General features: G+C 42.4%; 1 protein-coding gene across 1 annotated transcript in view; it reads right to left on the reverse strand.

Annotated features, from left to right (window-relative positions):
- Positions 1–1766: 1766 nt before the first annotated feature.
- The window catches only part of slco3a1 (solute carrier organic anion transporter family, member 3A1), a 38837-nt gene continuing 15642 nt past the window's right edge, over positions 1767–24961 (reverse strand). The window contains exons 3-10 of the mRNA XM_037108163.1: positions 9837–9935; positions 9481–9753; positions 8298–8462; positions 8000–8198; positions 5566–5734; positions 4898–5070; positions 4732–4796; positions 1767–3626 (exon numbers count right to left, since the gene is read on the reverse strand). Of these exons, the coding sequence (XP_036964058.1) occupies positions 3274–3626; positions 4732–4796; positions 4898–5070; positions 5566–5734; positions 8000–8198; positions 8298–8462; positions 9481–9753; positions 9837–9935 (1496 nt within the window). The 3' untranslated portion in view covers positions 1767–3273. The remainder of the gene's footprint in view (positions 3627–4731; positions 4797–4897; positions 5071–5565; positions 5735–7999; positions 8199–8297; positions 8463–9480; positions 9754–9836; positions 9936–24961) is intronic.

The following is a 24961-nucleotide window of genomic DNA, read 5'->3' on the forward strand; positions in this document are numbered from 1 at the left end:
GATTTAAAATCTCAGCGGGAGAAAAAAAAGCCCTGTCCACACTTTGAGCTTTCGGGCGGACATGTCTGCTGTCGTGGGGTTTTTACAGGTCTCTGTGAAAAGGTCAACCGGACGGCTGGAGCTGAATCAGAGCACCGTGGGAGTGGATCACATCAGTCCAGCTGTCACGTCGTCACACGGGCTTCTTGTATGTCTGAGAATTGATTTTCTTGGTCTATAAAGACTGCGACCTCTGGATTGGTACCGTCCCCAGTAATAAAACCAAGAGAAGCAACACTGAGCTTTTATTCTTCAGATATCTGGAAGAAACTCCCTGAGAACTTGGGAAGTTTCTATTTAGCTTTGAATAAATTCAGTAAAAAGTATTCATGACAGTTATGGTTTGAAGCTTATTCCATTTTAGCTCTTCTAATCTAATACAAGAGGCTTGTATAGGTGGCCGAGAGGGACGGGGAGGGTCTCATTTTTCACAGATGGCCAATAAAGAAGTGATTAACACATGCAGATTACTGATAGTTACACTGAGGCCCCTCCATTTTAATGAAGCACAGGAGGCTGAGATGCAACAAGAAATACCAAGGGAGGACTGGAAGGTCAACCCTGACAGCCGAACACATGGAGGGAATTCAAATGGAAAGTTATTGTCGGAGATTTTCAAACGCCACAGGTGACGGCAGATGAGCCCAACACGTGTTAACACTTCCACGTCTTCATGCTCCACGCTGACATCCCTCAAGACTGCAGCAATAACCGCCCAAACACCGTCTGTGGACACAAAAGATCTGAGAAAGTATGAGATGGAACAGATAAGCTTCTGTCTGAGGTTACAATCAGACAACTGTGATAAGAGGCCGGGGTCTTAAAATGAGCAAATTAATGCAGTGATAACCTCGACTCACCTCACCGCCCGACACACATTAGATAGATACCGTATCAACCATCCTAGGAAGCTTTTTAAAGAAGAAAATAAATCACAGAGCCGTCGCCTGAAACAGAATCAGAAACCAACCTGGTGGATGACAAGAATCACACAAACCTACCTCCTTAATTAACCTGAGAACGTTTCCTCTCTTTCCTCTGTGGCTTTTTTTTTTTTTTTTTCTTCAAGAAGTAGTTACTGAGTGCTAAATTCTAAAAAGCTAAACTCGGAGCTTTGACTCTGCTGTGCGCTTCAAAATATGAGAACACCCCGTGCCAGCGCGGTCCATCAATTTCCCGGTTCAGTACTTCACATCTTACTAAGTGAGCACTTACAGGTGTAGGTGATGAGCCGTGAATGGACGCCGACAGTCAAAAAGCTGTTCCATTCAACATCTGTAAAGCTGAAGCTGAAATAACTTCATCATTACTTAATATTCGCTGACTATCAAGCAGAGCGTTCATCATGAAATGTTTGCTGTCGACCTGGTTGTTGCAGTGTGTCGTCCACCGTTGGCACTAGTCGGCCCCTTGTTGGCGGCTTTTTGATCGATGGAGTGTGTAGAACAGGCAGTAGAGCCGATCTGTGAGAGAAATCACTCTACCTGGTTGTTCAGCTGAAGGAAAAGCCCTTTGAGCCTGCTGCTGTAGAATCCATTCCACCCTTTTAGCGTGGTTTGTCCTTTTCGCCACCATCTCTTCTCCAGTGACTTCTAACCGACATAAAGCGTCGCTTTGTCATAGCATAAGTTTGCATAGCCGCAGTCCCGAGTCTCCCATTTCCCCTCTTTGAATGACAAATAAAGGTTAGTCTTGGACAAGGACACAAACACACACACACAACTGAATGTATTTTCTGAAAAATAATTTATTTCCAGAGTAAAATAAATGATATGTTGCCATACAAAAAGTGTAAGAAAAGGGGCGATGCCAAAACTTTAACTGCTGAGATCAGTAGAGCAACAGGTCGCACTGGGCTGAAGAACCGCTCAAATGTCCAGGAATAAATTCAGTGTGCTCTTTGCTTTGTTTGACCTCGCACACACATACACACACACACACACAGCCTCCTGAAGCATATCTGTAACTTTTCGCCCAAATAATACAGGTTTGAAGGTACTGATTATATTTTTTTTCCCCCCACAACAATGCAACATTTCATCACTATGAATAGTCCCAAATCTTCTGTGGCATCTTAAACCTCTCTGACAATTAATTAGATTATATTTAATTTATACTTGTCCTCTCAAATACAATCTAATAAACATTCTGGGCCTAATGAAACAAATATATTAATACTCCTCATCTCTTTTACTTGAATTTCCAAACACAAAGGAATAGCTCTCTTGTTTTTTCTTCTTTTTTTTCCACTAGCCGCAAACGTCAGAAGAAAAAAATATATATAATTAACATTCTCATTGAATAAATCCCTTATTAAGACATATTAGGCTGAATAAACTCTGCAGATGTACAAACAAACATGGAAATGAAAAACTTCTATAATGAAAAACAAACCTGCAGCCCGACACAGAACTAGTAATAAACACGGACCTATGTGACGTGAATTGCACCTACGAGACAAGACTTCACAGTCTAGTCTACAGTATCAAAACCAGGGCCTGTGATCCAGCAAGAGAACGAGAAACTGAACAGTGCATGGTGACGTGAAAACACTAGCTTGTTTTAAAAAGGTATTAGACTTGATTTGTGACAAGTTAAAACATCTAATAGGCCACTATAACAACCCAGTGAGGGCGTTTTCTGTTCTCGTTTCATAAGAAAACCTTCCTGCATTAAAAATCAGATGCATTAAAACTGATCAACTATTAGTTTGTAAACACTTGGCAACTTTAAAAAAAAAAAAAAAAAGAATAACTGAAGAGCCACCCAAGCTTGTCTCGTAAAAATCTCATTTTTGAGAGCGAGTGACAGACAGAACACACGGTGCGCTGACTGCATTCTTCAGACAGATCAGTGGGATCATGGCAGACCCCTAAAAACAATATGGCAACTCTAGTTGTAGTAGCATCGTGTCCACCGACTAATAATCAACTAGGACTGAGCCCGACAGTACTGTAGTCGTCGTCTACCACCAAGTCAACACAGGAATTCACTGGACAAACACCTCGCTGATACGTAAACGACTAAAAAATGGACCCTTTTCGAAAGTTTACCGAGGGACGTGGCGCGCAGTGGAGACGCCACGTGTCCTGAGACCTGACCGGGCCATTAAATAGATTGCCTTTTTATCAAAAATTTAATTTAATCCTTTTCAAGAAAAGAGGAATAAAATCATAAAAAAAGTCCTTTAGGGAGAATGTGAACGTCCACATTGTCCTTTCTTTCTTGCATAAGCTATAAAACTGACTCCATATTTTCACAAAACTCGTGGTCCTCTAGGTTATATATAAACTTTGTCCTGTCGACTAGTTTGGGGCCGTCTGTTAGAGAGGGGTAGAACTCGGCTGGCGTCATGTAGCCCTCGTGACCTTTGATGTACTTCTTGTAGTTCCTGCGTAGGCAGTACCACGTGGTGCTGTAGAGAAGGAAGGCGACGCCCTTGAGGATGATGGCGAGGCTCACGTACAGATGCCTGTATTTGATGTTGTCGTACAGCAGGCAAGCACCCTTATCGCCGCAGTCGTCACTCCAGAAAAGGCAAGTAGAGTCGATCCCAGCACCGAAGATCAGAGGAGGGGGGATGAATCCTGTGAGACAGAAACACAGACTGAGCACACAAACTCATTCTGATCCTGCTAAAATCACTTTGAACATAAGAAATACTACTTTATATGCATAATAACAGTTCATTTGTTTTTCTATCAGTACACTGTGACCTCAGATGAGTTGAAACTTCATATCTATGCTTTTTTGTTATGCCTGGTTAGATTTGAGTTTCCTTCTCTCTGCTCTCTCTTACAGAAGAGACACTGATGAGACACATTGACTTCAGAACAGCAATTTTCAGATCATTCTGATCATTCTTAAAGAACAGTGTGACATTAGACATTTTTTGCAGAGAGTCAGGCGGTAAGATCAGTATCACTCTCATTCATATAAAGTAAATATGTAGGAACACTCAGCGGCTTCGCATACAGCCTGGAAATGGGGAAAAACTGGTGTTGCTGTGTGAATGTAAATCAATCTTCGTATCCATCTCTGAGCAAGACAGTGGATCATCTTATTTCTCTAAATCTCGAGTGATTTCTCTGACAAGATGAGAAATATTGTGTCTCAGTTGTGTGCCTCCATGCACCAGTCAAGTTGCCGCTCCAGAGCTGCAGCCTTCAATAATGACCAGAGCATTTTTTGCGGATATTGTGACGTCGCAGTGCATTTAACCTTTGACCTTTGGGATATCAAATATCAAACTTCCTCATTTTATCCTGTCTGTCTATCTACACCTCCAATCAACTTCAGATGATGGAGTTTCATTCTCAGTTTGTCAAACACTGAAGCTTTGGGCACTGTGTTTCATCTTCAGCTCGTTAACAAGGATAATATTTGACCAGAATTTCTCCTGTTTGTCCAGGACAAATCATCCAGGACTGGCACCAAATGGAAACTCTGACCTACGTGCGTCTTAAAAATCCGATTTAGAGACATTCTTAATCCTGCTATTTTTCCCACTCCTGAGTGTTTATCAGCTTTTCCAACAGTAAAGCTCTGTGGTTGTTTTCTATTTGGAAGTAAATAAAACATGCAAGCGTCTCAGGTCGACTGAGTCACATATTTGCATGCGCGATGAGATTATCAAACGAGACGGACCCAGACTTCTAAAAATGAACGTGTCATCTGATAAAAAGCTCTTACCGAGAAGTCGTAGCAACAGGAACAGCACTCCGAGTGCGTATGACTTCAGTTCAGGGCTCACAGTCCTTCAAGAGAAGAGAATCAATTATATTAAGCACACACAGACACACACACAAACACACACAAACACACTCACACTCTCATCCGGTAATATCCACAGGCATACCTGATTAGGATGATAACAGAGGGAGTCTGGGCCATGGCTCCGACCAGGCTGCAAGCACAGATCACACACAGGAAGATGAGGAAAGCCTCTTGGCAGCCTGGTGTCGGACATTTCCCCGGAACCGCTGTGGCGAATTCACTCTCAGCGGATATACAGCCACATCCAGTCAGGTTCTGTGAGGAGAAAAAAAAGGGAGGATTCAAGAACCATTTGAGCAAACGAGTAAAACCAATTACAGCAAACACGTTATATGTTATTTTCCTTTTTCCACATGTGAAGGGAGGCCTGATGGACTTGTACTTTGAGAAATAGAACAAACTGCTATAACTGCAGTGAGATGACAGTAAAAGTGATATTTTTGAGCTGCTGAGCTGAGATAAATTCTCCCGGCATGTGATTTGAATATAGAACACACTAATCTGCAGTCGGCATCTGATCTTCGAAACAAGCCGCGGTTAAACTTGATTGCCCGGCGTGCGATAGCTGACGACAGAACTATGAAATACTGGGACGCTCTCACTTTGAACTCTCATATCAAAGAATGTAAAGCATTTCTAATAAGTTCAAGGAAAAAAAAAAGTTTGCATCATCTGCAATTCACTGGGCAGTCTGCGATCACAATGCCCCCATTTTCTTTACTGCCACTATAAACAACTTGGGTTAAAGACCTGAGAGATGCTCGACGTGGTCTGAGCGCCTTGCGTCCGGGTGCAGCCAGCGAAGCAGGCGGACAGGTAGGTGACGCCGTTAGAGCCGCACACGGGGCTGATGGAGGAGGTGAGGCAGTTGCAGTGGCTGATGCACTGAGCTTCGGGTTTCTCGCCCACTCGCAGGGTCCTGAAAACACAGAGAGACAGAGAGCTGAGCATCCTTACCCACTGTAAGTACCGACTACACCTGAGCGAGACACACACAAAATCAAAGGAGCCCTCTCAGCCCTTAATTGGTGATACTACAGGCGCTCTGGTCTAATTTTAGAATCTCCATGGAAACTTCCCTAAACCTGCTCTGGAGCGAGCTGGGTTCAGAGCAACGACTCAAAGAGGAGTCAGCACCTCTACAGGACCTCCAAACAAACAAACAAATATTCAAGACTAAAATGCATCTGTTGTACAAAGTTTCCACACCAGTCGAGTCAAGTCGAGACACCTCGGACACACGTTGAACTAAACTGCAGGAGAAAATATCGCTCCAGGATGAAAATGCACATTGTTCGACTGGATCCAGGGAAACATCCGACTAACAATATGGTCTCGAGGCGATATGCTGTCGTATCCCAACGGGGCGGGCACACTGGCCCTGACATGTCCGTGGTACACATCACATGGGTTCGCTTGTAAACGACAGTAACTTGTATTGTGTACATGAGTGAGCTTTTTAAAATACTGACTGTGAGAAGGATCCAGCCTTAATTCACTTTCTCTTCCCCCCTCCTCCTCCATCTGTGGCCTCTGGTGTTTATATATTCGATAGTGTTGTGTTGAGTATATCTGTGATTAGGGCTGCAACATTTTTAATTATTAATCAGTCTTGTCTAATCTTCTAATCTCTTTTCTTAATTAACGGATTAAGCATTTGATCTATAAAACTGAATAATGCGCATCACAGGTTCCAAAATGTTGTTTTTTTTTCATTCAGCAAACAGTCCAAATCCTAAAAAGATCACAGAGGAACCAGAGACCAAAAAAGAAACCTTCCATTTAGGAAGCTGTAGCTGTTCCCCTTTAAATGGTTTTCATTTCAAGTGTCTATCTGCTCCAGAGGCTGAGAAATACAAGGTTTTAGTCAGCGTTGACAATCCTGTCATGTTTTTCAGAAAACCCTCAGGTGTTTTCAAACAATGGCTTCAGTTTTATCAGACATTTTTAATGGGTGCCCTCGTTCTAGGTCAGATATTCACTATCTGAGTCCTAATTGTGTCATATCTAAAGTTTTTTTTCCATTTCGAGTCAATGTTTTGTGAGCTTTTGTTTGCAGGAACATTTCATACATTTGAAAAGCTTGGCTCAGACATATTCACAGTTCTCAAAAGCTTTTTGGTATCAGTGTCAAAACTAAGGCATTACATTGCCCATATACTGTCATTCATCAAGCTTTATCAAACAATAAATTAATGCATGCCTCAATCTTTAAGTACAACAGTCATTACAGGTGGTCAGTAGATAAAGTTGACAGATTAATCAATACAAGTGTGACGGAAAAGTCTTGCTGAAACACAATCACAGGGCCGGTTTCAGTCAGCTGTATTCGAATTCAGTCTGTGCAGCCCTGAGCAACACGAGGTCACAATCTGAATAGAGAATTCTTTTTATGGACTCCACAAAAACGACACAAAGTAGTTTGAATAAAAAGTAAAGCCCACTGTGCACCAATGAGAGGCAGTGATAAGAATTTTCATTTACACATGAAGCCCTCAGTGGTTCACCTCCAATAAAGTCCTCGGCCTTGGCAGCAGCTTTTCACAGCTCATATTTATTTATTAGTAATAGAAGTACTGGGACCTTGTGATTGGATAGAAATGTTAAAACTCTCTCACATCGAGGGGCATACAGTAATATATTTATGCATTAACCTTTTGTCATTGTTTATGGTATACAATGTACTGTATTATATATAGATAAGGTATTTCAATCTCATCTTCAACACAATACTCAGTTCCTGCTTTGCTGAAGTTGAGTGTGACTCTTCGCTAAACTGAAAAAATTTCAGTGATGTCGAGCGTGTCATATGATGAGTTTATCCAGGAAGTTAAACCAGATAATTTGCATACAGCATGACCATGTCGCACGTAAACTCATTTTCGCTATTTACATATATATTCAAATATCAGAATACATAGTTTTTAATCTCATGTTTTGACTTGTAAACAAAAAATGTCTACTTATGAGTGCTTGTCACCTGTAAACACTGTATGTCTACAGACCAGTCACCAGTTTGAGGAGGATTTTCTTTCCTTGTTCAATATTTTAGAGCTCAAAGTAAGTCAAACATATCCACTTAATTAAAAAACAAAACAAAATACTGACATTTGTGATGTGATTAAGTCCAAGTAATATGATTTCTGCATACAAACGGCGGCCATATTTTCAGGATCTATCTTACCTGTTGCCATAACTGACAGTCACTCCTGCCACCGGGCCCGTGTCACAGCCCAGGAACAGGAAGGAGACGTAGCAGGCGGTGGAGATCAGGTTGACCAGCATGGCCATGCGGATGGCTCCCAGTGCCGACAGGTTCAGCTTCTTCACCAGCAGACCGCCCATGAAGATCCCCAGACACGCACATGGAATGGCGGTCATACCTTGAAGAGAAATGTGTACAAGTGATGTTTATTATACCGGTATACAAATGTGCAACCGTGCATGTGTACGCATGTGCAAGGCTTGCTGTGGAGACAGACCTAGCAGCTGGTTAGCAGAGGTGGTGGTGAGGTTGAACTGCTGCTCAAGGTATTTCCCCAGAAAGGCTGCGAAGCCAGCCACGACTGCGATCTCCATGCAGGCTGCCAGGATGATGCAGGTGAACACGGGGTTCGACAGGAGGTGCTTGGTCACTTTGGGGATCACTGGACATAAAGAAATGAGAGAGGACAACCGTTAATATCAGCATGTTGGTTAGCAGGACAGACAAGATTCTCTTGTCACCTTTATGTCTTTTTTAGCACTCAATCAATTTGTTTAATTGACTGGTATCAATAGTTTACAATGGAAAAAAAGTACTTAGGTTCACGAAGAAGCAACTGCACATTTTTAATCCCTTCACCAGGTAAAACATGAAAATGCTGCTCACAGGTTTAAAGCACCAGTAATAATAATCCTGCAATAATATGACAGACAGTGGTGGCAAGGGCACTACAATTCTGTGCTCAAATACAAGTACAGTTACAATCCTGAAATATTTCTCAACTGTAAGTCAAGCTACTGCGATCAAAAAATACTTTAGTAATTGTACAAAGTATTCTTCTCAAACACCACTCACGGTATTAGTTACTTTTTAACAGTTGATGTTTAATACATTATCAGTCGCAGTCATTCAATCAAAAGGGTTTCTATATCATTGTTCAATTCAAAGTGGGACTAAAATTACAGACTTGAAAAAAATACAAGATTAAACTAAAAGTACCCCAAATAAGTAAATAATAGCTGTAATTTCTTACTTCAACACCAATACATATAATAATACAGCTCTGGCTGGGGACAATCTGCATTATGAGTGCTTATAATGTTTATACTTAAAAGTACATTTTACTAATAGTACCTTTACAAATTAACAGTTACATCTACATTACCACTTTGTAGTATTCTTTTACTTAAAACCACACATTACTTGAGTAAATGGACTTATAGATGCTTTACTTTAAATACTTTGCATCACTATTACTAAATTAAAGGAGCTGAATACTTCTCTTACACTGAGCAGGGTTTAACGGTTTGATGGTTTATATCAAACCAAGTTTACAATCTAAATCATCTAGAAATATATATACATATAAAATAAATTCATCACTATATGCCATGTATGTATTTGCTTTAAATGTTTAAACATAAACAGAACATGTGTAATGCAGCCCTCCACACACTCACCCCTGAGCTGCTGACAGCAGGTGGCGCCGTTGGCAGCCTCGTGGTTGCGTACGACCCCATTACTCGACTTAGGAGTCTCATAATCTGAACTGAGAGAGGGAGGAAGCATAACCTGCTCGCTGTCCACCCCCTCCTCTCTCTCCTTGGTCGGCAGCGACTGAGGGAAGCCGAACATGAAGAGAGCCGAGCAGAAGAGTAAGGCACCGCACAGGAGGAAGCCGGCCCACCAGGCGCCGATCCACCGCGGGTCGTCTGGAGTGATGGGCAGCTTACCTGTGGAGAGGCAGGGCAGAAGTCAATACTCAGAGCACGAGGGGAACACATTTAAAAGAACAGAGGAGAGGTATTGAACTCACTGGCGTCGATGAAGATGGCGTCCACGTAGAACTTAGTGCAGAGGGAGCCGAGGATGAAGCCGCAGGCAGGCCCGAACACCAGAGTGGAGAAGAGGATTCCTGCACAGGAACAAATATCAAAGTTTCAAGTTTGGTTTTGATTTATTCGCCTGACACTTTCAGAAAAAGACAAGCCAAAAAATGTATTGGTCAGAATAGGCATGAATGCTGTACAGCAGGTCACAGACAAAAAAAATCCAGAGATGCTCTGAATAATTCTGTTAATGCTTCCTGGATGACGCCATAAAACCTGTCTGGTAGACAAAAGACGCACAAGATGATCTTCTGTACCAAGTGCAAACAATGTCCCCCATGATTTCAATAACAGGCATCAACCTCTGACCATGACGTGGTGGTCTGATGACGTGTCCGCTTTTGTTTATCATGTGCAGTATGCTACAAAGTCAGCAAACTGATGAATGAAAATGAATGCAAAGCAATAAAGGTATGTGAAACTGTGGATGAACTCCACAGCCTCAAAGAAAAAAAATATTACTATTATTTTCAGACAGACAGTTTTATTTGCTAAACAGAGAAAAAAACAAAGTTGAGTCAGAGAGAGAGAGAGAAAAAAACAAACAAACGCCTATATAGCTCACGATGATCTAGTAGTGTCTCCATACATAGTCTTACAGACAATCTTACATATTATATACAGGTCTTCAACAGTATCCAGCCTGTGTTTCATATATTGTTTTATTATCACAGGGCTCCAGGGTGCTAAAGTGCTACAAAACACTTTAACTGGCTGCACCAGAGCACCGACACCAGCTGGGTACATAGAGAGTTAGTTCATGTTTGAAGTCATTTACACAATGACTGAGTTAAGATGAAATGATGATTAACATTAAAATGTTATGAAATCCCCCCCAAAAATATGTAAATGAATACTTTAGTTGACAAAGTGGAGATAAATCTAAAAACAATCCTCCAGATGTAATTCTGTGTCCAACAAACAATCCTAAAAGCTGCAAATCTTCACATTTGAGAAGTCATTTCTGCTCCTTTACTCTGTGTGTGTGTGTGCGTGTGTGTGTGTGTGTGTGTCCTTTCCCGGGCAGTGCAGCACAAAGCACGAGAGCAAACATGGAAAACATTTCGGTTGTCATGAACGATCAAATCAGTCGGCTAAAACCACAAGGCGAGTGCAGCAGTCAGTGCGCTCGTTACCATCACATGGGCTTCTCATCCTCGCAGAGCAACGCGCCGAACAAACAGATACAAACACACACACACTGTCAGGACGACACCTGACTACAGACACCAGCTCTCTCGTCCCCCAGTCTGCTCTAGTGGGCAGCTGGAGATAAAATGTGGAGCCTGCTCCAAAAATCCTCATTAGAGCGCTGTCAGCGGGGCGAGGGTCTGGCACTGTGACTCAGACTGCAGGCGGATAATGAAGACTCAAAGCCCAATTTGGGAGACAAATTTCTCCCTGACTGTAAGTCCTGTGATCTGTGGTATTATTAGACTGCAGCATGTTGGGAGACGCAGCCACAAACCAGATCTGAGTTCGACCACCGCTGCTCACAAGTAAACGGCCATGCTAGCTTCAAATTACATTCAAAAGTAAGATAAAAATCATCTCTGCCATTCCCGTTCCTCCTCCGGCCCCTGCGGCAACAGAAACATCCCCTTTATTGGCTGCAGGTTGGCCCGCACATCGCTGCTATCAGCACGCCGTCTCCAGTAAGATGCTGTTTGGATGCCAGGAGCAGCCACTTAATGAACAAGCGTGGAAACTGTGACTAAGCTTTGTGCATCTCTGCTAGTGTTTAGAGTGAATGTGAAAGTCTGCTTCCTGCCTTGACCACCCACATAGGAAGGGAGTCAACACACTGACATTACTGTAGCCTCCTTCTCATGAATAGTTTATTCTTCGGATTAAAAGGAAATGGTTCACAGATTCTTTAGGCGTGGCCCGCTATCTATACTGAGACATGAACTGACTCATTTAGGCGAAGGCGAGGGGTGAAACGAAAGAAAAAGGGATTCATACATCCTAGGGTGGGAACATGCTGCTGTTTTTTTTCCCACAAGCATCAACTGAAACATCTTTGCGGTTGACAATCTGACCACGGAAATGAGGCGACTGTGTTCATGAGGCGCTAGAGCTTGGCAGGCCGTCGCTTGTCCTACTGCTAAACTCAGAGTTTTGGTAGTAATAAAAGAAGGCAGAGGACAGGCGAAGTCATTTTCCTGTCTGAATTTAAGACTTTCATATCTGATATCAAAGTTTAAAACGAGCGACACACACAGACAAACGGTGGGATTCACACCCACAAACAGACACAGGCACACAGGAAAGAGGTGCTTGTGGCTAGTTACCAGTGAAGCGGTGCAGTTTAACAGCACTTTCATGAAGGAGGGCTGCAAGGCTCGCAAATTTGCCTGTGGTGTTGCAAATGAGGCCGGTGCACTCTCTATTTCGAGTGTTTCCTTAGAAACTGAGTGTTGTCTTCTCATAGCAACAACATCACAATTGCTTTCACCACAGGCGACCTCAAAGAGGAAATTCAGTTAGCGAAATCACCTCCAGGAGATGACGCCTCAGCTAACCCCACGAGTCCACAACCGCAGAGAGATACATGTTTCCTCAGAGATCCACGCCAGCACCCCTGGTCGCCTTAAGAAGCGCTGCCTCCTTGATGATAACACGGCGCCACAGTGCGAGCCTCGCATGTGGAACAGATCAGTAATCTATGAGGGAGCATGCCCCAATCTGCTGCTACTGCAAAGGAAACAAGGGGGAACGCAATTTTGAATTTGATGATAATCTTCACATGAAAGATTGACTCAAAACTTAAGCTTGAAGCCAGCGGAGGGGGAAGCATGCAGCAACCTGGGCTCTGTCACAGTGGGATTAAGCTAGCATGAACATGAACTGGAGCTCGCAGTCAAAACACAAAAGTGTTTTGTTCGACACCACTGCAGTGCAGTCCTCCTCGTCTTTTTGCTTTCAATTTGCTCAAGATAAAAATTTTACTTCCACCTCTTTGTGAACTGCTACTTGGAAAACGTTGTCAAATCTCCAGTTTGGTCCTTAAAAGAGTAGTTAAACATTTTGTAAAATATTTTTATTTGCTGTGAGAGAGGTGAGAATGTCGATCTTTGTTTTTAAAAGTAAGCTAAAACAATTTTTAGGCAGCACAAGAGATGCTAGAAACTACAAGCTAGGCAAACATTAGCATGCTAGCACTGTAAGCTACCGGGATAATCAGCCCCTCAAATGTATTACATGTATGTATATTACATGCTTCACATCTATAATCTAATAAACAAAAACAGTTTTTCTGCTTTTCTGCACATGTCGCTAAACATTAGTTAGCCAGGCAACCAGAGGAGATACGAGGAGGTCAAGGTTTCCAGCTGTGAAGTAGTCAGGCAAATAATACTACAGCCTGAAGGTTTTACACTGAGCTAGGTTAGCTTTCCGTTTTCCATACAGACACGAACTTACTAATCTAGCCATCAGTATGGTAAGGCAGCAACAGCCTGCAGCAGGTTAGCTTGTCTTAGTGACTGGTAAAGATTTTTCAAAACAAAAACATTTGTCATTAAGGCTACCTGTTTGCCTCTGCATCCAGTCTTTATGCTAAGCTAAGCTAATTGCCTCCTGACTCCAGCTCTGTACTATACATGTAGACGTTAGAGTGGTATCAAACTTCTCATTTAATTTTCGAAGTGAATACGGACATATGCGAAAAAAAAAAAGACAAACTATTTTTTAAGTTAAATTCTTCTATGCAGAGACAGGAGCAGAGCAGAAGAGATAACTTGCATTTGACCATAAATAAGTTGATTTGGACAGTTTCCCTGGGGCACATACTGACAGGCCTGGTCACTGTTAATAAAGACTTCTCCTCCACATCATCTCTCCATGTGCTACAGTTATTGTTTTATATTTAAAATAACTGACTCCTGCTCCCAGGTCAAAGATAAAAAAGACAACTGTGCTCGTACAGGCTGTCAGGGGACATATTTCATGTTCATCACGGACAAGGTTAAGCCGAAGGGGGGAAAAAAAAGGAAAAAAACTAAGCTGAGCACATTAAATCTCCATGAAGGACAATGCACGACCACAGCCGTGGGTAATCTTTGCAACACACCACTTCTCCAAAAACTGCCTCCAAATCCCTTTTTCCCTTCCAGCGGGCCTGTTACGAGATAAGTACAAAACAAACTAATTTGTTCATGTTGTAGTTTCGCCCGAGCCTTTTAGTATCCTGTGAATTACACTCTCAGGGGAGCTTGTCAGACGTAATTCAATAACGAAGCTTGGCTCTAGTGTTTTTGTCTCGTTCTAATTTGTTTAGAGAGCAATAGAAAAGGGGGCTGGGAAACGCTACTGTGCACGAGGCTTGTGTCCTGTTCCGGATATTAATTAACCCACAGATGCATCCCGTATCCTCTCGCACTACATTTGGGAAGAAAAAAAAAGTTTTGCATATTTGACCCACGCGTTCCCTTGAACACTGACAAATTTGTTAGGTTTCTTGTGAAAACCTTAGCGGGTAATTCGCACGAAGCACTTGTGGTTTGGGTCGGTGACGTCAAGCTATTCATCTTCACACTTGGAGAGCAGATTCACAGAAGTGCAGTACATGACCTCGTACGAGCATGTTCATCTTATATGCCTTTGTGAAAAACACTGTACAAAAATTAAACCATAATATGCGGAGGAGATGATAACAGATTAAGGTGGAGCAAGGTGAAACACAGCGAGAGGCCGATTTAATGTTGCTCACCACCAAGATAGAAGCATTTAAAAAAATCTATAGCTGCCAAAGTTTAGTTTCTTTACACCAATTGAACCAGGAGGTTTGCATTTTAAATCAAACACTGCATGAGGTTAAAACGTTTGTGGTCATCGAAAATGTCGGATGCATCACACCTGCACCGTCCTCAGTTTATTTCCCGCTCTCTCACTGTACAAAAGGAATTCCTTCTCCTCCATTAATCCTGCTCAAGTTGGCTCAGTAATCCCCCGAGCTCAATAAGAGCACAGGGACAGTGCGATGCGGGAGGCCAAACAACGGCTTGTGCCACTTTTGCGAGGGGGGCCAGACTGAAACCGAGAGTGAGCTAAATGATCACTAAAGATGAGGCAAAGAGCCGCAGTGTCTCCGCTCTCCAGCTCTGGGGCCTAAACATTAGTTTGTGTCATAAGGTCATCTGAAAGTGTCTTGAGACGTATAAGAACTGCACGAGCACACACGGGTTTTCAAGGTGACATTTACAGTGACTATAAAGTTTAAGACCCTGCGATTTAAAGAGCTTTCAAACAAAAGCCCAGGCTTCCTCTTCTGCTGTACATCAGCTCATAACATCCTCTGTGTAGAAGTGTGAAGACGGCTTTTAAGATTTAAGACACTCAGGAGAAACACTCAGAGAAGTCGAGACCGAGCAAAAGGACAGTTTCTGCCTGTCCAAAGAAGTAATCATTCACATCGACAGTTACACAAAAGGTTCAGACAAGAGCTCTTCACTCACACACACACCACACCTAAGAAACATCTGCTTCCTGGCAACGCTTCCTTTACACCCATCAGCTGTCCAGAAACAGCATGCGGCTGTTTTCAGGTATGACTAGCGCCTGTTGTGATTTGTGACTGAGCTTTATTGGTTCAAAAGCACACGCTTCACTGCTCTGTATCTGTGGTTTGAAAGACATTTGGTCTGTCAATTTAAAATTAGGGTTGGCAAACAGTTTTCATGGATCCACTTATCAATTTCTTATAGTACATTCATAGTTGTTGAGCTGGTTATTGCTAGATAGCATGTTGTTAGCTGATAGTGTTTGCTTGTTACTGTAAGCAATGATAGCTTACAATAACTAGCTAACAAAGTCAACAAACAATATGGTATCTAACGATAAACAGTTAGCCTAAAGCTGTCTGCAGATGATATGGTAGCTAACATTGTTAGCTAACAATAACCCTGTTTGCTGATGTTGTTGACAAGTTATTCTAAGCTAACATGTTGTTGGCTGAAAATGTTAGCTACTTTTATCTTTAGCTAGCATCTTGTCTAAATATGGTATTAACTGGTTAACGTTTGAGAGCATGTTGTTAGCTGAGCAGTAGTCAGTTTGTTAGCGAGTGTGTTGTTAGCTGATGCCATAGCTGGTTATTGTTAGTTGCTATGGTGTTAGCTGATGGTGTTAGCCACTTATTGTTGGATGCAGTTTTGGCTGATGTGTTAGATATCAGTTAGTATCCGTTATTTTCTTGCTTTGTTATTGTAGCTAGGCTACGGACTATAAGCTGGGGAGCAAACGTGCACATCTCCGCCTTTTGACAAAATGGTGACTCAAACAGGACAGAGTCGAGAAGGCCTGGCTCTCAGTCTCCGCTCTAATTCATCCCAAAGGTGTTCTATCGGGTTCAGGTCAGGACTCTGTGCAGGCCAGTCAAGTTCATCCACACCAGACTCTGTCATCCACGTCTTTATGGACCTTGCTTTGTGCACTGGTGCACAGTCATGTTGGAAGAGGAAGGGGCCCGCTCCAAACTGTTCCCACAAGGTTGGGAGCATGGAATTGTCCAAAATGTTTTGGTATCCTGAAGCATTCAATGTTCCTTTCACTGGAACTAAGGGGCCAAGCCCAGCTCCTGAAAAACAACCCCATACCATAATTCCTCCTCCACCAAATTTCACAGTTGGCACAATGCAATCTGAAATGTACCGTTCTCCTGGCAACCTCCAAACCCAGACTCGTCCATCAGATTGCCAGATGGAAAAGCGTGATTCATCACTCCAGAGAACGCGTCTCCACTGCTCTAGAGGCCAGTGACGGCGTGCTTTACACCATTGCATCCGACGCCTTGCATTGCACTTGGTGATGTGTGGCTTGGCTGCAGCTGCTCGGCCATGGAAACCCATTCCATGAAGCTCTCTGCGTACTGTACTTGGGCTAATCTGAAGGTCACATGAAGTTTGTAGCTCTCTAGCAATTGACTGTGCAGAAAGTCGGCAACCTCTTTGCACTATGCGCTTCAGCATCCGCTGACCCCTCTCCGTCACTTTACGTGGCCTACCACTTCGTGGCTGAGTTGCTGTTGTTCCCAAACGCTTCCATTTTGTTATAATAGAGCTGACAGTTGACTGTGGAATATTTAGGAGCGAGGAAATTTCACGACTGGATTTGTTGCACAAGTGGCATCCTATGACAGTTCCACGCTGGAATTCACTGAGCTCCTGAGAGCGGCCCATTCTTTCACAAATGTCTTGTTTCACAGTCTGCATGCCTGAGTGCTTGAATTTATACACCTGGGGCCAGGCCAAGTGATTAGAACACCTGATTCTGATCATTTGAATGGGTGAGCGAATACTTTTGGTAATATAGTGTAGTTATCTCCATATAATAATTGCTGTTACCTTAACAAGCCTGAGAGGGAAATCTATTGTGGCCGGGTCACAATCTGCTGATGTCATTTCCTACATTTAAATGAGCAACGATGTGAAAGAAAACCTTCACTGTGCAAGTTTCTACATGCAAGCAGAGTGATCGTCAACGTGTCGATCTGCTACACATGTACTGGAAAAAAAACACATATCGGCTTCATTCACGTCACATCGATGAATCACCATGTAATTAACCACAGCTGTTCAACAGACAAACCAAACGACTGAGACTTTTGATAACACCACAGGCCTGTGGGTTTATTTAACGGGTCAATACTTTCCAGCTACACCCGTTTAAAAAGGCTCATGTCAACATGTGATCCAGTTTCTGCAATTCCAGTTTTTATGTTTTTTTTTTTTTTACCTAGCCTGTCATTAAAAAGTAGAGCACATTTAGACGTCAGGTCATGGTACGTAATTCATGACCGAGAGGCTCCTGACACAGTCCGTGGCTCTCAAATTACAGCCTCCTACAACTGCTAGTAAAAAAGCGAGACTCTACTTTAACCTCTACTCACCTGCACAATGTCATCAGCTTCCATCACAGTAATCGATTTATCTACATCACTTCTGTAAACGTTAATCACATGTATTTCAGGAAAAGTCAATGGATGACATGAAACTTGTATTACCACAGAGCGGCTTGTTCCGTCTCTGTAAAGTTTTGTTTCCTCCCATTTCTCTCTCATACTTCTTTGCGCTGTCACATCTGATCTCAATCTCAAAGTCATTTGTCTTCGGGCACTCTGAGGAGGAACTGACGAAATTCTTATCTTACATTTGTCAAAGAGAATCTAACCAAAGTGCCACTTCCTCTCCTATCTATGGATGGCACTACTAATGCGCTAATCCTGCAGACTCCTGATCAGTGACACCCTGACACTTGGATGACACCCAACATGTGAACCTGTGAACAACAACAACAAAAACAAACTTGCTGACAGGAAATGAGCCAATTCAAATTAGTAAATCCCCTTACTGAGATTAAATACGATTGACTGTGAATTCTTTAAACATTTGGTTTGACACAAAATCCGAGTGTCAGACATGATTGCGGTGTGACGCCAGTTTATGCAGATAGCTGTTATGTAAACTCAGCCGACGTGACGCCGGCAGTCGCGCAAAGGTCGCCTCTGAGGTGAGGTCTATTTTGATGAGGTACAGAGGATATTAAGGCTACCAAATCTTCAGTGATCCATAAGTAAGAACTAACAGCATTAGACAGCAGCTTTCACCCCAGGAAGTGAAGCCTCAGCCCACCTGAGTGGCTTTTAGTATCAACGTCAACATCAGTTGTCAAGGAAAATATTAATCACACTGAAGACAGGAAGTCTTACGAGGCATTTCAGAAGCGATCTCAAGAATCCTATAGAGCCAGTATTTTACATTAAATTAGATATATGTCTATATATTTTCAGCCCTGTTGACACCTTTGGGATGATTTTCAGATGATCCAAGAGGAAGAGGTGTTTTATTTAGTTTCATCTTGTGGTTTATTCATTTTTTTAATTTATAAAAGGCAGGAAAAATGCCTGTTTTAATATTTCCCCAGCCAATCATCAGGTATTGAACTTGCAGTTCTAATCTTTGCGATGCTGCAAAAAGTGGAAAAACTAAAGATAGTTCCTGATAACGTCCCTGCTGTTCAACTAATTACTTATCAAGTCACTGTTGAGCGAAGGAGGTGGGGAGGCGGGGCTGAGACGGCTTGTTGGTCAGCTGTACCCGACAGTAACCCTGTTGGCTCTGCACAGCCATGACCTAAATAACAAGCCAAAGCTTAAAGTAGGCTCTCAACTCACATTCAAATGCCATTATATCAGGATCATCCTGCTTTAACTTCCGCTTACGTCAAAACACCCAAAATTCGAAACGACCCTTCCGGCACACGTCCGGCTGCGATCTGACACCAAGACGGCGTCTTCTGGTCCGGTGGACTTCTAACTCACACCAGAGCAGACGAGCGTTGGGCTGGTTTCACTGAGGCCATATGGCCGCTATATAAAAAGTGCAGCTTAAGGACACGTTTAAAACTATTAGCATTTTGACCCTGAGGATGAGCGGCGGGGTTACTGCAGAGCTCCGGCCACCCATGGCCGACACACCGGCTTCTCAGCGGCTCTCTCCCCCTCGACACCCTGTCACGTTAAGCTGAGCTCTGGCTCAATCTAAGCCTCCGAGGGGTCAAGGCCTGAAATGGGAGGTGAACACCGGGCCTCGCTGAGAGCTTTACTTCCTCCCAGTTGGGACAGACTCCTGATATGAGTCTAGACTGCTGATAACAAGATTCATTTTACCGAGACGTGTTTTACCACATCATCGTCTTTAATTAAACAAAACAAACAGCCAGGACTTCCACTTCCACTGTTTCACTTCCTGATGTCCGATACACGAGTCTTGTTATGAGTACAAATGATTTGGGAAATGCCACCTGAAGTTAACATTTACAGCATAAATATGTAATCCTTTCAGACACATCAGAACATTTTGATTCTTAAGCTTGTCTCATATTTTCTGAACCTTCATGGATTAAAACAAAACAAAAAAAACCCCAAAACAACAAATGTATATTAGTTAGTTTAAGTAGTACATTTAAACACAGAAGGACAACATCTGTTTATCAGAGCTGAAACACGATTAACCTTTTAAGTTATTAACTGAATCTATATACAGAAAATAATCAAGCAAATATTTCTATCATTTTCTGATTCCAGCTAGTTAAATATGAGGATTTGCTACTTTTCTCAGTGTTAATTTAAAATCTTTGGGTTGAGACTGATAGTCAGACTAAACGAGGCATTTTAAAAGTTACCTTGGACTTTTATTTCTTTGTATTTCACAGATAATAATCCAGTTATTCTAGTCCTGCTGTTCCTTCTTCTAACTTACTTTGTTTTTTATTATATTTGTACCAACTGTTTTGTATCAGAGGTAGGAAAAAAACAAACAGCAAATGCCAACTGAGGATCTGCTGTGCCCGACAGATCTCTGTCCTGTTTTATAATTCAGGGGCTGCGACGACTGAGCTGCCACATCCCATGACTGTTTGGATGACAATACAGAGAAAAATCACTTAAGTAAAACACACTGCAGCAGGACGGAAAGAGAGAGAGAGAGAGAAATAAAGGTTTTATCGAGTGAGATACACAGCAGAGCTGGAACAGTGAAGCGCTGTCATGGAAATAAATGCTTTTTCTAATCTAAAAAATAATAAAAATAGATCGAAATCCGACCCTCCTGTGTTATATAAGACAGAGCAGAGCCTTTGTACTGAACTTTTGGAAAAAAGAGCAAAGTCTGTAAGAGTGCGTTCACATCCTTGGTGGGTCTCCTCTCGGATAAATATTGGAAGGAAACATTGTTGATTAGAAAAGCAGATGAATATCAACAAACAGACGCAAGGGAAATTAAAAATTGGGGATGATTGTTTAAAAAGCAGCTATCGCATATAGTGTAAACACTTTTAAAAAGGACACGAGAGGTTCACGAAAACATGCAGGTGGTCCTGCCTCCCCTGGTCTGATGTTAAACTACTTCATCTGTTATACTTTTCAAGCTCAGCACAGCAGAGTGGTATTATTTCAACCCTAATCACTGAAAATATACTTAAATATCTGCCTGAGTTTGCCAAAGTTGTTGCTCAACATTAACCTTTAGATTGGCCTTTACTCTTTAACAAGCCATTACTCAGTCAAAAGGGATTTAAACCCTCAGTATCATCCGTCGTGTTAAAAGTCTTGCACACTCATACGGGCGTATTCGGTTATTAGTTTGATGGTGGGCGGAGCTTGATGCTGGAATTATAAAGGTGCCCAGTAATGATAATAAATCTGTCATCAGTCTCAACCTTAAAAGGTGCAACAAAGCTGACAGGAGAGTCAAGATGAAATGTCAATCAAAAACAGCCGGCACGCACCCACATTGTCCTGAGCAAGGTTTAACAAATGTTTTTCACGGTTTACAAGTCACAGCTGGAAAATGTGTAAAATTGAGCTGCCTCAGTTTCAGGGTCCCGGAACAACTGGCTCACTGTCAGGACGCACAATACAGGAGAGCAGAGCTATTGTTAATGTTATTAGTAACGCCTGAGCTTGTCCAACAGTGACGAATCAAACTGTCTGTGCTGTGGAAAACAATTCTGTGTGTCTCAAAAACTGTACAACAGGTTGATCGAAGTAAGTTTAGGTGATTTGAACTGGATCGACCCGCAGTAAACATAAACAACAGTAGATCGTTAAATAAAATAGTATTTTTATGGAATTTTATTTGTGACCTTCAGCCCTTGTGATCGTGCTCTGTGAAAGATGCTATATTTAATCAGCTTTACTTAGTTTACTATCACTAAAAGAGCACAAATTTGATTTGTAAATTTGTGAGAAAACCATCAATAAAACCTTTTTTTTCACACAAGGGACGTCACCAGCAAGAAACTCGTGAGTGTGCCACTGCAAAATTGATGTGGGACAACAGCTGATCATCGGCCACTGCCACTGGTGAATGTCGTCGCATCTGCCGTCAGTCGATAGCAACCAACAAGGCGAATTTCGACTGATACCAATGTTCAGCTGATATATTGATACATCTCCAATGAGCTCTTTAAATGTTTCCAATATTGTGAGAAAAGAACATTTCAGCATGTGATTACAAGCTTGTTTCAACTTATATTACTCTGGGGTAAAAATGTGCATTCACATAATGTGTTTATTTTGACATATGTTGCGATATCATGCACAGAAGTGGGAATGATCATTTTTGCATGAAGAGTCACAATGCTGATGACATTAAATTGGATTTGTGCCAAACAAACATGTTATTCTTACATCTGGAAAGCAAGAATTTGTAGGTCATAACATCTCTGCAGCTTCACTATAATCCTGTTTTTGTGACACATTGCACCTCCATCCAAAACTGCAGCAGCCTCTTGTGACTTGGATATTGCACTTAGCCATAACGCAATTTTGCCATTATTTCGAGTAATTGTGCAGCCCTAGAAAAAGTAAACATACCACGTCTGAGCATGTGACAAGTACTGTCTTGTGAACATTTGTCTGGCAGGTTCGTTGTTCCACCTTGTGGGTCAATACCATTAGGCTACTTTGACCTGACATGCAGTAACTTAATCTTTGAGTCCAATTAACCTTGTGTTATCATTCACCAACTATTCCAGGAAGCAGTGAAAGCCCTCATTAACCTAAATGGCACCAGTATTAGTTAGCTCTAACTGAAGTCCATTTGTTTCATGTCCTACGGATTTAAAATCCACGATGCTAATTAATGGAACGATCCCCTTTGTTTGGACCGAAAACAAATCACTATAATGATCGCCGTTTTAATTAATTGTTCCTGTGAATTGACGTTGCCAGAGTTGTTTTTAAAATATCACAGTAATGCGAGGCTTCCACCGCTGTTACAATAATAATGACCGTTTTTGTGCCATAAGATTACATAAACAGGACCGGGCATGTTTTCAAACAGGGGACTGATGTGACGCTGGAAGCTCAGAGGAGTCGGCCAGACTGCCAGCTCTGTGAACACCGGGTCAGCAGAGGAGGGAGAATGAGGGAGAGCGCGGCTGATAGACGGCGTGTAGGAGTTAATGTAACAGACCAAAGCCTTGTCGTTCTGCCCCGTCACAGTGATCTGTTTGTAATCTTGCGTCAGATGTTTTCTTGGAGCCGAGTTGGAGCGAACCCATGGGCTCCATTGTTGGGCCGTCGGGTGGTAGGATGAAGGCATGGAGGAGAAAAGGGCACAAGACCAGAGAGCGTACGTCTCTCTGCTGGAGAGTCGCAGCTGCTCTATTGAAGACGAGCAGCACAGAGAGGTTTGGGCCTCTTCGACAGCAGCTGGTTACAGCTTCTTCAGCAGGTGGCGTGGCCTAATTATCGAGGTAGCGATGCCAACAAGCTTGCTTCCCCTTTTCTCGAGGAACATGTGAGAACCAGGAACAGGACGATTGCGTGGCGCTGTGTCCGCCACCAATTATAACGATGCGCCAATTGTGTCACATCCTGAGGAAGAGGAGAATCGATGGGGGAAGGCCAGATGCGAGAGGCGTTTTAAAAGAGAATGAAGTCACTAAAGAATCCATTTTCAACCTCCAAACTTCGTAGGGCTGGTCGATACGACCTTAAAGTAACATTGCAATATTTTAAGGCTATACACGATAGATATCTTTATTTTGAAATTGCCTCAAAAGCACGTCACTAAATTCATTAAAACAAGAACAGGTAAGTGGTAAGTTCAGAAAATTCATGAAAATACAATACTTATGCAATATCACGTAATAATGGTATTTAGTCTAATCTGGACAACGATATATAAATATATTTCCCAGCCCTACTACTCAAACGTTTAAGCTCATAAACCTAAAATATTTTGATTATATGCATCAGTTTTCTTCTTCTTCTCACCCTTACTGAACTTCTGAAGAGGAGTTCATTAGGGATTAAAGAGTGGTGCTTTCTAGGTCCAACAAACCATCTTGGACAGAGTGCAGACTCCATTAGTTACAGCTGATCAATAGATAACGACGACAGTTAACTAGAATAAACGCCTCGTGGTTGTTTGCCTCCGCTCCAGCAGTTGCTGTTCCAGAGCCGTGGCGCTGAATAACAACCAAAGCATTATCTGCAGAATGTTATGAGGTCATTGTGCACCAATCATTTTAGCCTATTAGACGTTGGTGTAACATTTTGTCATAATCATTATATGAATTGCTGAGTAATGTCCAAAAATGTGTGGATAAGAGACTTGTTGAGTCACTGAATCCTGGTTTGTTGCCGACATGGAACCAGATCCAAAACAACCAAACCAAGAACCAGCAGATGACACGTAACTATTCAAACAGATCTAATTTGTAAAAGAAAAAATGTTTCCTGGACAACAGTTTGATTTATAACTTGAGGCTGTAAATCAAACAGCGCTGCGGAGAATGAAAAAAAAAAAAAAAACACTACACATGCAGAACATGCTGGATGAGGGTGAAGCCAGAAACCGGGACAGACTCGCCTCTGTTTACACGTCGAGCAAATAAAAGTTGACCGAATCAAACAGTTAATTATAATTACTGCCCACCCTATTGATCAGAGTCCATTTAATTAGGCACTGTTATCCCTCACCCTCCGCCATCAGTGATATGGGGATTAAGTGCTGAACATGCTTCTGAGTAATCCTAGGAGCCCAGAGAGCAACCACTTACACACCACTCAATCAATGAGGCTTGGGATTTGTGGTAAAGCCACTAGCGCAGCATGAATCTGTTATTTCCTGAGCAAAGTCCTTCACCAAGGGCAGAACTTGTCGTACTCTTAACTGCTCATTTTTTAGAATGAAAAATTAACTTCACGGCTCGTTTTCCAGAATGAAAAACGAGGAGAGCGGGTCCAAGACGGGAGCTGACCTGCAGCTTGCTTCCCCCATTCGTGTGGGTTTTTTTTTGTTTTTTCTTTTCAAACTAGCTGTGGTTTTAAAGATCTGGCAGAGCAGAATGACAGCTGCATCCTCCACAGCAGAAGTGGAGGAAGGACTGAGCATCTCAATCCAATAGTAGAAGAAAAAAAACAAAACAGCATAACAACTGGCCGTTTCTGTGGCAACGGCTTGCTGATGCTGCTGTGTTTATGATCCGTCCCCTCCCACCTCTTATCCTCACACTCCTCCCCCCCAATGGATGACAA

Source organism: Acanthopagrus latus, chromosome 8, assembly GCF_904848185.1.
Source record: "Acanthopagrus latus isolate v.2019 chromosome 8, fAcaLat1.1, whole genome shotgun sequence".
NCBI lineage: Eukaryota > Metazoa > Chordata > Actinopteri > Spariformes > Sparidae > Acanthopagrus > Acanthopagrus latus.